We start from the raw sequence: 16,805 nt of genomic DNA, 5'->3' as shown, positions 1-16,805 counted from the left end.
ATCTAATATTTCGTCATCGTCAGTAAAACTTGTACTTGGACCAGCCATATTTGTAAACACGGCGCAAGTGCAAGTGCAGACGTCAGTTGTATTGGTCTTCTATTTTCACTTCCAATGCCTCCTATATCGTCGACGTAGCATTCACGTAACCAAAATAGAAGTCCAAAGTACTGAATAACTCAAATACCGAACAGCAATAGGTTAGAAATGGCCAAACAAGCAGTGACATTATCCGGTCGACCTATTGTCGACATGCGAGCGTTCAGCGAAACTGCCGCGGTCGACCTATAGTCGACGACCGACCGCGCAAAGGGTTAAAGAAGAAATGAAAACTAATTTAAGATTTATTTTAAATGAATCTTCCATATGTAAAGATAAACATACATTTGGGAAATTTAACTCTTATATGTATATTGTTAAAAAGATATGTAAATAAAATATTATAAAAGTAGGAATTTACAGTTATGTTATACTCACACTTGAACTATTAAACATTTATTTACGGAATAAAACTTAAAAATACACACATGTGTAGTAGTCAAGAATTAGTTAGCAAACGTCTTCTAGTGACATTTTTCTATCCCTCTTATCACTACAGTGTATGGGACCACTACGAGTCATTCGTTTTATTTGCACAGTCAATATTTTAAAAAATTTATAAGCTAATTTAAAATTGACCTTAAAAATTACTTTAAAAAACAGCTGCTTGATACGTTTTAGCACTCGCCATTCATTGCAAAACAAAAGAATATTAGAAAATAACTGCTATGTTTAGTGGCCAGTGGTGCTGGACATACGACGAGCTATCATTGTATTATACCTTGGCCAGAACAGCTGGATATATGAGCTGAGATAATATTACGCCAGAAATTAATCCGTGTTTCCGACAAAATGGCGGTGGCCAGTAGAGCTGGCCATACGAGCTCCAAGGAAAAATTATAAATACTGCCTTTACGTACATAGGGTTAAGGATGTCCAGTAAAAACACATGACAAACTTCAAATGTGACACAGTGTCCATTATCCCTCCTCATGGGGTCTTGACAGGAGGCAACCCCTACTACTAATCTTACCCATCTTATCCATCCTGTCACTCCGGAAGCAAGTGTTTTTTTTTTTTTTTTTTTTTTTACTGCAATGAGAGGTTTCCTCAGCTTCTTGTCTAAAGTGAACGAAACAGAGATTGAAACTTTTGTGGGAAGGAAAAGATCTCAGAAAATGTGAAGAAAGAAGATACGTTGGTGTTGCCAAATACACACACCGATATACAAGGCAGGAGTACGCCACACCTAAACCAAATCTATAGCTAATTTCATTCTCGAGAGATCCTGCGGAGATAGAGAGATGGAAAATCATAAAGAAATTTCTATTTCCACTCCGGTAGGCAAAAGAGAAAATGTGTCAGCCTACTGAGTCATACCGTTCAATGATGATATCGTTCTCAACATATATCTTTGCTATGCAACGCATTACCATTTGTGATCACTAAATTAGATTCCATACTAATTTTTGAATAATAAAAGTTCTGGTGAGCTAGAGAGGGTACTACAATGCAAGAGTGTGCTGAAATAAAATCTTGTTGCCGAGTTTTAACATTGACTTTAAACACGTTTTCTGTTTTCTCTATGAATAATAATCACATGTTGAAATCTCAAATGATTGGATTCAGTTTGTTTAAAAATTTATTTACTCTGCTATTTTGTTGTTGCCATCATGGTTACCCGTAAGACAATCGTAATAAAATTTGTTAACACTCAGTCAAATCCCATGGAGTAACATGCACTACCATCATTGATCTCAAGAGTTTCTGATATATATAATTGAAACTTTATGCACAATTTCCGTCTATAGATTAGTTTTTTTCTGAGATATATGGACAGACAGATAGAAATTACATTTTTCCAGCCCCGTTTCACTAAAGCTCAGCTAATAATATGCAAATTAATATAATGTAGAAAGACTGAACTGAATTTGAAGAAGAATATTATCTTCACCAAATCAAAAGGTTAATAAACCACCTAATTTTGCCCTCATTACTAAACTAACCTAATGGAACTGCTGTATAGCCAAGTCTGGCTCAAACTGACAATCAATTATTCCAGCCAATAGTAATTATAGTAACATATTTTTACCGTGCTTTTTTATGATATCCACTTGGAAACTGAAAAAGTTACTAGGCAATAGCTCAGTAACGAACTTTCTTTACTACTCCGGGAAAGATTTCAAGAAATTATCAACATTTTTGGAGCGGTTGTCATTAATAATGCACAGATGGTGAGTGTCACGTGAATATTTTCAAACCTACAATGGCTATCTAGAAAGTAGATTACATTACGCCCTGTAGCCGCTAGGGACTGTCGTGGCCATCAGGCCGTGTTTCTCCGTTCAGTGGCTAACCAGCTGTGCTAGTGAGAGATTACTGTCATTGTTTTTACAATAGTGAAGTGTGGTCGGGATTACGGTTTTTTGTTGTTGAAGCAAAATTAACAAAAATTGTAACTGATTGCCTAATCTGGGATGTTTATGGGAACAATGTGATTACTGAAAGTGAAGTGTTTCAGTGGTGCATTTTAGGTTTAAAAATGGCCGAACTAATGTGCATGACGACGAGCGAAGTGGTCGGCTAATCATTGTGACCAATGAAATTGTCTTTACGTGTATGAGAATATTAAAGAAAACTGCCAATTCACAATTTTTCGGAACTTTAACTTAGTTTTCCTCAAATTTCAAGGAGTTTGTGATGGAAAATTAGGTTACGCAGAAGTAAGGTTACCATAAATTTTGTGCAAGATGGGTACCAAAAATCTTAACAAAAACCACAGAAACCCATAAAAATCAGTTTATGGCTGCTTCATTTTTGGACACTTCCAGCAAAAGATGGTGACTCAATGCTCGATTGAATCATTACAGGGGAAGAGACTTGGGTAAAACACGTGAATTGTAAAACCAAATTACCACACACTCCTCCAAAAAAACCAAGAAAATGCATACAAACATTGTCAGCACCTATTGCATTACATTGTCAGTCCAAGTCCTAGCCAGCAGAATTTTTATAACATTGGAATTTCAAAACTAGTTCACCTCTATGATAAGTGCCTAAAATTGTATGGTGACTATGTTAAAAAAATAGTGGTCCTGGGATACATTCCTCTGGGGCAGGAGGTGATGAAGACAGCTGCATTTTTTATTACTACTCAGTTAACTAAACCTCATTAACAACACACGGTTTTCTAAAGTCAAATCCAATAATTATAAAATAATAAATAATATTTTTAAATGGCTTTATGTACTAGGATTTGTTGGGAGCATAATTTCGTAACTAATTTTCTGGACAAACATGTTCGAGTTTTTTGTTCTATTTTTCCAACAAGGCAGTTCCAATATTCCTGAACACACCACAACCAAATCTATTTGGTCAAACTAAATAAAATTCAGATTATCATTCACACGGATCAGCAGAGCACAATTTACGAGGAAAGATAAACGACAAACGACTGTAGCCTAGAAAATGAATTGCCTTACCTCTACTGCGTCTCTCAGGGCCCCCGCGAGAAGAAAGAAGGCAGCGGCGTGTTCGAACCTCTGTTTGCCGAGCAGAGCGAAGGCGTTCTTTAGTGCAGCCTTGCGCCATCTGTCCTCCTCAAAATTGTTGGCGAAGAACGAGGTCATCCGATCGTCTCTCATGGAGCGGAACAGAGCCCACACCAATGACTTCTTCTTCATCGCCAGGTAAAAGATGGCAGCATCCAGCGGATCTTGGTTCACCTGATAAGATGCTTTGGCCACCTGTAAAACAAGCTCAAATTATTCTACTTTCTCCTCAGTACTCAATTTGAATACAAATTACTACAAAAATATCTACAGTTTTCAGTAGAAATACTTGATTTCAGCCCTATAACTGGTCTATGAAGTCGTAATTTACGACGCATTTTGTCTGGCAGTAAACTGGCAGAGTTGTAATTTGCACCGCATTATACATCATCTGTTGATTACGCCATATTTCGAATAATATTCATTCAAATCATAACAAAAGTTATATAATTATAATCAGCAGATTCCGCACTTTTTTTTAATGTACTCACTTTTACACATAAAACAGTTTACATTTTCTGGCCATTGAAACCTAAAGATGTTTTACGTGCTATGCAATTTTGTCAGCTGGATTCTGGTCTGTTTAGTTTTACATGGTTTTCTTTCTGTATTATAAGCAGACATTTTCTTGATCTGCGTAACAACCCAGATATTTTGTATATTTTTTATTTTTAAATTGAAGGTGTCAGTAATTTCTATGCGCTGCAGAAAATAAAAAACTAAGGGTAAAAATATTTTAATTTTGATAAGTAAGCAATGGGTTAAAATAAATGTTAAGGTTTCAATGGTTTATACATGTTTTCATATTACATATTTTTATACAATGAACAGTAAGTTTTCAAGATTGATCCTTGTGGAATACCTTGTTTCAATATCATCCACTAAAATTGACAAACTACCACCTGTATTTCCGACCACAATACCTTCTCCATGCAGGTACGCAGCAGAGTATGGTTCCTCAGCCACCAACCGACACCCAGCTCCTTGAGCGTGCTCCAGCGTGGGGAGCCCTTACTGTACGACGGCACGAGCGCCAACAGCTCCTCCTCGCTCTCAGAGTGAAACGCCCAAACCAAATTGTTGGTGGCCACACCCTGTCGTTGAAATTTGGCTCTCTGCGCGAGCGGAAGACAGCGCAGCAAGTAGTTGTAGTGCTTCATAGCCAACAGAAACCGAAGTCCACAGTCATCTAGTGAATCTGTAACCAAGACACTGGTAGTTTATTAGCTGAAACATATTGGTAGATAACCATATACAAAATAAAAAACTCCATTAATTGAAATAACTCATATATTTTATATATGACAATTTACAGATTCATCAAAGGCTTGAAATTCCGAGATATACATTATAAGCAAGTCTGTACATTTGTGGTGTGCATACTGGATCCTTGGATTTTTGTTCAGCTAAATTAAAAGTGAACCTAAATTTTCATAGTTGTGATTAGTTTTGGTTTATAGTAATTTGGCTGCTTTAGTTTAATAATTCATTTGGTTTCTAGAAATAAAAGCTGTATTTATATATATATACATATTTAAGTAAAAGATTTGGAAATATAAAATACATGTTAATTCTTCAGCTGGCCTGATTTAGTTCAAAATATAATTTTTTTATTATTGACCAAATTATTACTAAAATTGAAAAAGTAAATTAAATTTTGGCTATTCCATTAAATAAGAAAAAAAACTCTTTCTATCAACAATTAGTATATTTCAGACAAGGAGTACAATAAAAATATTATGAAGGAAACAGGATTTTCCGGACATTTGCCACCGTTCAGTGATACAACGAATCAGTAACATTACGTTACGAAATCTGCAATCCGATCTCTTCTTCAGGTAAATAACTAAACTACCAGATAATTACAAACTAGGTTAAAATAAACAAATCATAACAGAGCGTTATGACACGCGTAAATCAGGAATCACAACCACCGTGTTATGTGTCAACTTCACTAACTCTAAAACATGCACTTAATAAAAAACAAAACACAGGTAAAGGTGGTTGGTCGGCGAATGCAGACATATTGTGCCCTGTATTCTGTAGTTCAATTTTAATATTTAGTGTCATAATCCATCATCAAAAACAAACTTCAAACTGTAAGTAACTTTTTTGTGTGTAAAAAACATAGTTTCCATCCCTTTATCAGGGACCTAGTAATACAAACCATGGGACTTGACCGTGTTCGGATTACTTACTTCTGGGATTTATTTAAATAATCACAATTGTGTTGTAGGAGTAATGTGGATTGTAACCAACCTGACGAGGCCTCGCCCTCGGGTACACCGGAGAGGTTCTCCTTGGCGATGGCGTGTTTGGCCGCGTCGATGGCGAACCGCTCGGAGAAGTCAGTGTTACACGTGGACACCGTGTCAGCTAGAGCCAGCAGGTGCATCTGGTCCAGGCTGGACAGTCCGGGCAGGTGTGTGTGGGTCAGCAGGCGCGACAACAGCCGACCCTGGATATCATTGCTCAACATCAGGTGTGTGGAAATATCCAATATTTCAGAAATAAAGATGAGTACAAAATATTTCACTGCTTACAGTGAAGAAAGAGCTAAATTGTGGGTTTTTCAAAATGGTCGTGCCCTAGTATAGTTAACCCTTTGTTCATCACTAATAAATCCATTACCTTTCCTTTAACGCCATACAAGTAAAAAAATTGTGTTTCTTTAAGTTTAAAGCTAGTTTTTATTATAGCTAAATTATAAAAGGTAAAGGCAAAAATTGTAAAAAAACAGGGCATTTGACTTAAAATTAGCGTATTTATTAATAAAAATAAAAAAAGAACTATTCACAAAACAGTTTATTTCATATAAATTTTAATTTCACTATAAAACTAGATCAATATTTCAAATTAATCACAACACCATCACACGATGAAGAATAATAACGGGATACGTAGCAGACACACACTTGTGACAACCAAGAGCGCAGTAATACACGCCACGGATATGTTTGGTTATGGCTGTGTAGGAGACGATACTTCCTTGATAACCACGATAACCTCTGTGTGTGCACCGGGAATTTCAAAAGCCTTTTGTGAACTAAAAAACTCTCCAAGAGACATAATCGATAATATGGGATATAACTGTATTTGGCGTTTTGGTCAAAGTCTACCACTCTAATATATCCGTCTACGGCGTGGGACGGGTTAATTATATTGGGTTTGCTAAAGCAGACATTCTACAATTTACAAAAGAAAAAGAAACGCTCTTTCCAGCAACAGAATAAAAAGTACCCTGAGGGGTATGTTGTTAAATAGAATAAATCAATGCAATTTGAAAAAGAGACACAGTTTAAAATATCTTTAAATTTTAAACAGATTTACTGGATTTTATAAAACACAGTTCCAGACTGTACATGAAAACTCATGTTCCAGAATACATCTAATACCAAATAAGTTCCAATTCAATAAAATAGCTCAAATCTGAAGTGTACTAGATATCCGACTTGCATTAAGGTGTGAGTAATCCATCAAGTACAACATTTTATTCTGAGAATCATAATCCACAATACAGGTATGCGCAGTAGAGACTGAATGCCCATTTCAAAACCATGCATATAACTCTTGTCTGGATCCTTATAAGTCATATGATGATTTCCAATTATTGGCTCTTAAAACTGGTTTTCTATGATCACTTTAATACTTGTCTCACGGAATCATTGGACAATTCTCAGGGGTTTGTATATACATCTGCACATTCATAACCTATACACATTTTTCTTCAACAACACCTAGTATTCAAAATTTTTATTGCTATTAGCGTTTCAACTCATCTTAAATTCATAAAATCGTTACACATTCTGTGCAAAATTCAAATCTGCCAATGATTTTGGACCTCTCAAACACTCTCAATTTTCAAGTGATACTAAACAACCATGTTAATTTGTTCGAAAGGCAATTAAAGGCAAGATCACCACAGATCAAACAACAGATATAATGAGTTTAGTTAAAAAAAAAACCAATGCTTTAGTTTTTTTAAATAAGAAGGTTAACCCTTCCCACACCATATACAGGATATATTAGAACGGTAGACTTTGATTAAAATGCCAAATACAGTTATATCCGATATTATAGGTCATGTCTATGGAGAGATTTTTAGTTCACAAAAGGCCTTTGAAATACCCGGTGCACGCTCCGTACTTATCATGGTTGCCAAGGAATTATTTATAAACGACCTTCACTCTACGGCAGGGGGTCGCCGACACAAACGACCTTTGTCTAAATCTGACAGTTTTGCGTCTCCTACAGACCCATAACCAAACATATCCGTGGCGTGTATTACTGCTTTCTCGGTTGTCACAAGTACCACCGACGAGTGAAACTTTTCAGTTTAATTACATTGTACAATGAAATTAAAATTTATTTTAAATAAACAATTTTAAAAATAGTTCCTATTTTTGTCAATAAATACGATAATTTTAAATTAAATGCCCTGTTTTGTGCATTCTTTGCTTTTATCTTTTATAATTTAGTTATAATAAAAATTAGCTTTGAACTTAAAGAAACAAACTTTTTTTTACTTGTCTTGGCGTTATAGGAAAGTTAATGGATTTATTAGTGGCGTGCAAAGCTGAAGAAGGTTTCCAATTTCTAACTTTTGAACATTGTACACATTTCTTTGAACACTATATTGTTATAATTGTTTAGTTCTCAAAGTGTTGAGTGGTGCGGACACCTAGTAAAATGTATATAAATTGTTGCCAGTACCTGTCTTGGACCGAAGTGGCTGAGCGTACACTGTTTGTCCGGGTTGGCAGACTGCCTCCTGTCACATCTCCGCAGAGAATCGTCCTCCTCGTCCTCGTCCAGCAAGTCGTCCAGGGACTCCATGGGAACGTTGCCATCAAACAGCTGGTTGTAATCCTGGAACATTTACAACAAATAGGTGAGTTTTCTTAATGTCAACGTATTTTAGGTTGGAACTATACTAGTGTCTTCAAGCAAAACTGCCACTACTGAGTAAATTACAGATTACTTGAAATTCCCAAGTAATTTTAATCTTTTACTTGGATTTGACAAAATCTATAATCAAGTCCACCTTGTTGTCATTAAAAAATGTATTATGACTGTAATTAAAGTAAAGGTGTCATCCATCGAAGTATGTGCTGTGTTTCCCTGTTCATGGAGAAAACACTATGAGTGAGGGTGTTGTGTGTGAATGGTGTCAAAAGTTTAAAGATGGCCAAATGTCAAATTAAAATAATGTCAAAGCTGAAAAACATTCAGCGAGTTTTGTGGGTGTCAATCATCATCTTTAGCACCAAGCGAGCAAAAGTCTATTTTAGTTTAAGTGTTCTGCAACAATAGAGTAAAGAGAAGATCTTGATACTTCTGGAAATTCTAAAGAAAAATCATTTGTTGTAAATGTATGGTTTTCTCTAAGCACTTTGTAAACTCGTTCCAATTTAAACCCAAGCCATTTAAACCTTCCACAACATCCATGCACAACACCATTACTCATAATGTTTTCTCCGTAAACAACGCTTTATTCCCTTCTGCTTGCGAATAACGAATAAAACTCCTCAATTCACATTTGGCGGTATAATCAATAGAGGCGGCCATGTTTATGTGATTGCAGCTCAGACAAACTAGCTTCTTGAACTCGGCAGTGACTAACGTAGCAGGGAATATGCGTGATCGACTACTGCACACACCGCGGACCTGCCACTTGTCTGGCCATCATGGCATGAGATCAGGGGTTAAAAAAACCACCCTCATGCAAAATGTGCATACAAATAAAACATGTCAAAGTTCTACTACCATGAGATAAAATATATATTTACAAACAAAATTAGTGTAGCCTATAGAAAAATAACACTTATCCAGTTTCCACCGTCCAACATCTAATTTTATCTGACTTTGTATCAGCATGGACTCTCCTTAACTGATTATGATGAACGTAAAATTGATCAAGGAAATTAATATTGATCTATATTGTATGTATCTATTAGCCAGTACTGTGCAATATACTAGTGATATAATGTGAAAGGTATAAAACAATCTGCTTGTCACTCCGGAAGCAGCACTAAGGTTCTTATAGGACTAAGTGCAATTCATAAGCTACTTGTCCTAAAAGAACAGAACATAGTGGCATATTTAAACACTTTTTGGAGACAGCTAAGATTGAAATTGGTCTATAACTATCCTACTCACAATAAGGAATATCATGAGCTACTGCAAGTGGTGTTGAACTAAGTATGCCAAGATACCTGTTGGTCATCTGCGGTGGGCTTCGTCGGTGTCTCCTTATCGGCGGCCAGCAGGGTCCACAGAGGTAACGGAGGAATGGATGTTATCTCCGCGTAGTCTAGCGTCAACTCCTCTGGTATCGCTGTCGTGGATCCTCGCTGTTCCAGAGGACTGGTGGTGCCTACACACAACACACATTACAAAGCATCATTTCCACGGACAGCAAATGGGAAGAGGGATGATAAGTCCAAACCAAATTTGTCTGCTTCTCTTCTCTTCTCTTCTAGTTTTTTCCCAACCCTTACTTGCAAAAACAATAATGATTCTATACATTCTTCCCTTTCTAATCACCTTTCTCAGAAGTTTTGGCTAATTTGTCTCCCAACCCAACTATTTTAGCAATCATGACACACAGTATAATGTGAATTGACTGATTTACACGGATTTTAAAGGGACATTTGCAAACTCTATTAATCATCCCAAAAACCCCATTAAAACTCAAACCTAACTTGCCTAGAGGAGCATTGATAAAAACACTTTTGAGAAATGTGGGCTTCACTAATCAATTAGCCAATCAGTGCCACTGTGACACGGTATAAGTGCGAAATAGTCATTTAAAATTTGCATCACCACCTACTGATTAATACATTCATGATTAATCAGTAAATGTAAATATATATTACATTAATCAGTAAATCGAGATCCACCACAACTTACAATAGGAAATTTGAACAAAATCAGAATCAGGTCTGAAACATTTAGTACTCACTAATACGTATTGATTATCTCTAATCATCAAGTTGAACACTACATTGTAGGCACAATTATTGGAAATAACGCACAACTAAACTAGTACGTAGTACACAACTTGCGAAACAAAAGGTTTACTTTGCTAGACAAGAATGTAACCACAAATACCTGATAGCTAGCTACAGCTACATCATTCAGAACAAAAATCTAGCTCTACACTGTTAGGTAACAAGGACTGCATACTTGCATTTCAAATACTTTCTGGCAATGATTTAATTGTAACTCTATTGACTGTAAAGTAGCTTTACAAATGCGAATGTCATTGAATTTCAGCTTACATGCATAATACCACGTAAATGGCAGCTATAAGAAAGCCAGTGGGATTGTGAAAGGTGTATTTACCAGCAGCATAGCTGACGGAGAGCGTGCGTGAGCGTGACCAGCCTCTCTGTCTCGTCAAGTTCTCCTCGTCCGTGAATGTGCAGACCACCGCGCCTTGCCGCACGCTACATGTTCCAGATATACACCTGAAAGTACATATACATATCACAGTTGTTCGTTCCAAAAACGTTTTATGTTTTCAAACGTAAAACACTACTACTTTACTTTTTCCCCGTACACAATACAGGAAAAATTATATGGTCGAAATTTGAAGATTTTGATTTGCAGTGAAACATATTCTGTTTTCAAATTAAACAAGTCAAAGAAAAACGTCTACCCAAGTGTAGATTATTATCAATTATAACAATATAAATGGAGTAATACGGACCAAATGTTTTATGTGTAGCTGGTGAATACCTAGATTTTATTTTTACTATTATTATGGTGATGTTAATGAAATTAAATAAACAAAGCATGATAAAAGTTACAAGAATGAAACTAAACTCTTCCTCCAAACACAATGTGGTGTTAAACAGAGTCTAATATATATACAACCGCATGTGTAACTGACTGACTGACTGACTCACTCACGTATACTAATTCTAACCTACTTCCAGATGAGTTAGAGACTTGAAATTTGGTACACAGATAGCTTTCCACGTGTAACCACCAGGAAAATTCCGAAAAGTGAGAATTTTTCATTTTCAACCCCTCAAAAAAATTCCCAAAAAATCGCGCATTCTTCACCCCTGCAGGCATTTTTTGTAAGCCCGATAGCGGGCGAACCGTTGGAGCTAGCTTCGATCTGACGAAAAATCGTTAGTCAGGAATGAAATGAACTATAAAAAAGGTCCAGTGACTTTTTGTCCTATCTCGTGTGGTTAAGCGACAAAACGCGGGAATGTTTGACATTCCAGAGATTTTTTTGCTTAAAATAAAGTTTTGAGCCTGATAGTGGCCGAACGGTAGGTCGTAGCTCAAATCTGATTGACCCATCAAATTAGCAAATTACGCGATCTACAGAAAAGGTCCAATGACTTTTTGCTCTACCTCCAGTGGTTCGGCCGAAAAAACGTGATTATGTGCAATTTTTTTGTAATTTTTACGTGAAACTTTTGTTTTCGGGCTCGATAGCGGCGAAACCATTGGTCTGAGGTCGAAATAAGACAAACGTTGGAGTTAGGAAATGAGGTGATCTACAAAAATGTGCCTGTAACTCTTTACTCTATCTCCATTGGTTTGGCCGCAAAACGCGATTAAGTGAAAGTATTTGGAAATTATCGCCTAAAAATTTACCTTTCGGGCTCGATAGCGGCTAAACTGTTGGTCGTAGCTCAAAACAAATTTATAAAATGATTTATGAAATTGCGTGATCTACAAAAAATGTTCAGTAACATTTTGCCCTATCCTCAACGGTTTGGCCGCATAACGCGTTTTAAGTATTGATTTTTTAAGTTTTACGTGATTTTTTAAAGTGCCCAGTGCAGTATTTTGTCCTAACCTCTGTACTGCCTAAATTATAGGTCGTAGCTTAAATCTGATGGCATAATCGAAAGACAAAATTAAATTTTCGTCAAGAAATGTGCAGTCACTTTTTGTCATATCTCTAACTGTTTCTAATATATATACAACCGCATGTGTAACTGACTGACTGACTGACTCACTCACGTATACTAATTCTAACCTACTTCCAGATGAGTTAGAGACTTGAAATTTGGTACACAGATAGCTTTCCACGTGTAACCACCAGGAAAATTCCGAAAAGTGAGAATTTTTCATTTTCAACCCCTCAAAAAAATTCCCAAAAAATCGCGCATTCTTCACCCCTGCAGGCATTTTTTGTAAGCCCGATAGCGGGCGAACCGTTGGAGCTAGCTCGGATCTAACGGAAAATTCATGGTCAGGAATGAAGTGAACTACAAAAAAGGTCTAATGACTTTTTGCTCTATCTTCCATGGTTAAGCGACAAAACGCTCGAACATTTGAAATTCCAGAGATTTTTTCGATAAAAATAATGTTTCAAGCCCGATAGCGGCCGAACCGTTGGTCGTAGCTCAAATCTGATTGACCCATCAAATTAGCAAATTGCGCGATCTACAGAAAAGGTCCAGTAATCTTTTGCCCTATCTCGATTGGTTTGGCCGAAAAACGTGATTATGTACAATTTTGTTGTAACTTTTACGCGAAACTTTTGTTTTTGGGGTCGATAGCGGCGAAACCATTGGTCGGAAGGTCAAAATAAGACTAACGTTTTATTTAGGAAATAAGATGACCTACAAAAAAGGTCCAGTGACTTTTTACTATATTTCCCTTAGTTTGACCGCAAAACGCGATTAAGTGAAAATATTGGACATTTTCGCCTAAAAATTTACATTCCGGGCTTGATAGCGGCTAAACGGTTGGTCGTAACTCAAAACAAATTTTAAACGGGATTTAGGAAATCACGTGATCTACAGAAAAGGTTCAGTGACTTCGGGAGTTGGCTGAGCGTTAGCTAAGCGTCAATAGTAGATAGGGACAGAGGAATATTTATTATGTTCACAGACACAATACCCTCTAAAAAAGGCCCAAGTGTGTCATTAACCCCCGGTAATATTAACCCCCCCCCCCGGGGATTTCCTGGTATGACCTGATAACCTCCTGTACATTCAACCCCCTGATGTGTTAACCCCCCTGGTAACATTAAACCCCCCCAGGGAATTTCCTGCCATGACCTCATGTCCGAATTTTACCAGTCACCAAATCTCTTAACCCCCCCCCCCTGGGAAGATCCTGGTATGACCAGATAACCCCCTGGAGACTTATCCCCCGGTAACGTTAACCCCCCCTGGGAATTTGTTCATATGACCAGACAATATCCTGACGAAATTAAACCCCCTCTTGTCTTAACCTCCTTAACATTAATCACCCACCCAGGGAATTTCTCGCCTTGACTAGATAGTCTCCTGGTGATATTAAACCCCCTGTTCGACTTAAAATACTGCCTTGAGGTCGGTTTTTATTATGTTTATACTAAACAATTCAAGATAGCTGACCCGTGCAGACTTTTCTCCCGAGCTCATTTCTGGCTAAACCATAGGTCGTAGATCAGATCTGAGGGCACAATCGAAAGACAAAATTAAATTTCCAACAAGAAAGGTCCAGTCACTTTTTGTCGTATCTCTAACGGTTTAACCGCAAAATGCCCTCAAAGTCAAAAGTTTTTACGAATCCGGAAAAAAATCTATGAAAAAGGTCAATTTTTAAATCCCTTGTCATTTACTTAATGTCCGGACTTAACCAGTCACCGAATTCCGCTTATCACCGAATTTGCAAGCGTTTACTTCGGGGGCCTGGGGGCGTAGCCCCCAGCGAGCCGAAGGCGAGTCATTAAATATAACAACAGTAAACGGACTACATTTATGGAATTAATAAAACAGAACTGTAATTTCAATCATAATGAATATTCAATGACTATTAATAATGCTTCTTCAGTTGTTAACAAGCCTCTCTCTGCAGGTTGAGTTAATTTTTTTTTTACTTTTTTTACTTTTTTTATTGAGCTGAAAAATAAATGCTGAAGGAACCTTCTTGTGAAGGAATACAGTTACTGAAGTAAAAATTTATCAACATTTACAGTTGCGTAAAACAAGTTAAAAATCTTATTACGTAAACTGCAAAGATTAGATGTCACTGGTTTAAAAGAAGGCTATGTTTAACTAGAGTCTGATTACATTAATCAAAATGGCGTTAATGGAATTGCCGTGATTTTATACTGATATTAAAACATATAACTCAAATACTTATCACAATTCATTTCATTAAATTAATATTATTTACAGTGAAAATCAACATTTAAGTTGTTGTAAATTTTAAATTTGTTTATTTATAAAAGCTTAACTTTTAGTAAAATGAAATTGATTATATCTCACTCAAATTTATAGGCTCTTTAACGATTTTTGCAACATCTCTATTTCTGCCATTTGGCAACACTGGATGCTTCAAATTGAATCCCTATTGTTTTATTTTGTTACTCACACTCTCTATACACTCACATTGATTTGTAAATTAAATTATGTCCTATCTATTATTTATTATATATAATTTGCTTTGAGCTATGTTACAAGCATTTTGGTTTACAAAGTGTCTGCTGAGCACGAAATATCACATTTGTGTTCAACTTTAACCCTGGAACTGGCCATCATTTTTCCCAAAATGGCAGGCACTTTTTGGTGATTTTGTAAGGGTTTTGTATTTTAATCACTGCTCATCTATTTTTTAAGATACAAACATTTTAATAACATCAATGTCTTTAGAAATAAATGCAGTTTCCCAAAAAAATATTAAAGATTGAATCATTTAATATATTTTTATTTTTTTTACAGATTAACGTAAAAATATTAGTAAAGAATAAATTTTTCTCAAAATGTATAGCACCCTCTCAGGTAATATGAAAGTTTTTAGAATAATTCTAAAATATACAAAAGTTTGCTTATATACCTCAATTACAAATTACAAAACAAATATTTAGGTAAAAGAAGTTTATTGGTACTTTTGGATAATATATCTATAAAAACTACAAAATCTGAAAAAGGTTTGTATAGCACTATTATGTATACCATTGTGACATTTTGGAATCTATTGCATGAACAAATATTTTTTTCTAAGAGGTAAATATATGTAGAAGAGAAAAATGTGATATTTATAGAAGTTTACATTGTATAAGATATTTTTATATGGCAACAAACTTTTTTTTATTTTTACAAAAGTCAAAATTGTGAAATAAATGCCTAACCTTTTTAGCTAACAATTTTCTTTTCATCCAAATATTATTTATAAAGATAGTACGTTTATTGAAGTTTACAAAAATTTACAACAATGTATTTTTATCTCTATTATTTTTTTTGTTAAAAAAATAAAACAAGCAATGGTCATAGAAATAAAACGCTAATAACTTCAGAAAAAGTAAAAAAAAACTGTTTTAATAAATACCTTTGCATAAATTTAAATCAAAATTTAATTTTGATTAAAATTAAATTGTCTACAAAATAATAAAACACTGAACCTACGTGAACATAGGCTTATTTTCAGTTTCACAAAAATCCAACCTATTCGCTAAAACTTAACCTAACCTCTACATTTTTCACTTCACTAATTAAAAAAAAAACAATAAACAAACTTTTATTTATACACACTAAATAACGAAAAGTCTAAAATATCCAAATAAATAGCAAGCAATACACTAATACCGGCAATAGCGTAATAACAACAAAGAAATCAACACGGCAACCATGCGATGCGTTGTTCTTCTCTACTGGCTGAGTCGGTGATTGCGCAACAGAACCAAAATAAAATACTAGTTCATAGTATTCGTTGTCTATTATACTGTTGCTTAGAGCAATTCTTCTTCTTTGTTTTGATATGATTTTCACATTTCCAGACATAGATAAAGTAACAAAAATAACAAAATTTAATGAAGCTATTTTCGACGCATTAGGCATTTTGGGATTTTACAAAACACGAGCTTTTCAAACGCTTATTTTATAAATATTTATTTTCCTACTGGCTATTGAAAAGATGTTTCTGAAAGCCAAGAATACACTGTTTTCAATGACGACACTTACGATCGTGTAGAACGTAAACTCACGATAGGGAATTTTTACAAACATACGGTAATTTTAGCGTGTTCGGAAATTACGCAAACAAATGGCAATCGGAAATGTGAACATCCAAGTTTAGAATTTTATAATGAAAGATTTAACTTAACTATAGAGCGTTTTATGATATAATATGAAACCTTGGATCTTTATCTTTAGATTTACGTATGTTTTACTTCAAACAAAGTAAAAATAGACTTGCTGTGAGAGATCATATTACGACATAGTTAATGCGTCGAAAATAGCTTAGTGC

The 16,805-nt window shown here is 35.5% G+C and overlaps 1 protein-coding gene across 1 annotated transcript in view; it reads right to left on the bottom strand.

The window, feature by feature from the left end:
• Positions 1 to 3,521: 3,521 nt before the first annotated feature.
• Positions 3,522 to 16,805, bottom strand: part of LOC124374007 (dmX-like protein 2) — a gene marked incomplete at its 3' end in the record, with an annotated part of 49,803 nt that continues 36,519 nt past the window's right edge. The window contains 6 exon segments of the mRNA XM_046832312.1: positions 3,522 to 3,785; positions 4,514 to 4,788; positions 5,850 to 6,048; positions 8,304 to 8,459; positions 9,806 to 9,966; positions 10,938 to 11,062. Of these exon segments, the coding sequence (XP_046688268.1) occupies positions 3,522 to 3,785; positions 4,514 to 4,788; positions 5,850 to 6,048; positions 8,304 to 8,459; positions 9,806 to 9,966; positions 10,938 to 11,062 (1,180 nt within the window).

This window comes from Homalodisca vitripennis, unplaced genomic scaffold (assembly GCF_021130785.1).
Source record: "Homalodisca vitripennis isolate AUS2020 unplaced genomic scaffold, UT_GWSS_2.1 ScUCBcl_6948;HRSCAF=14410, whole genome shotgun sequence".
NCBI lineage: Eukaryota > Metazoa > Arthropoda > Insecta > Hemiptera > Cicadellidae > Homalodisca > Homalodisca vitripennis.
This window is presented reverse-complemented; position numbering and strand designations above follow the sequence as displayed.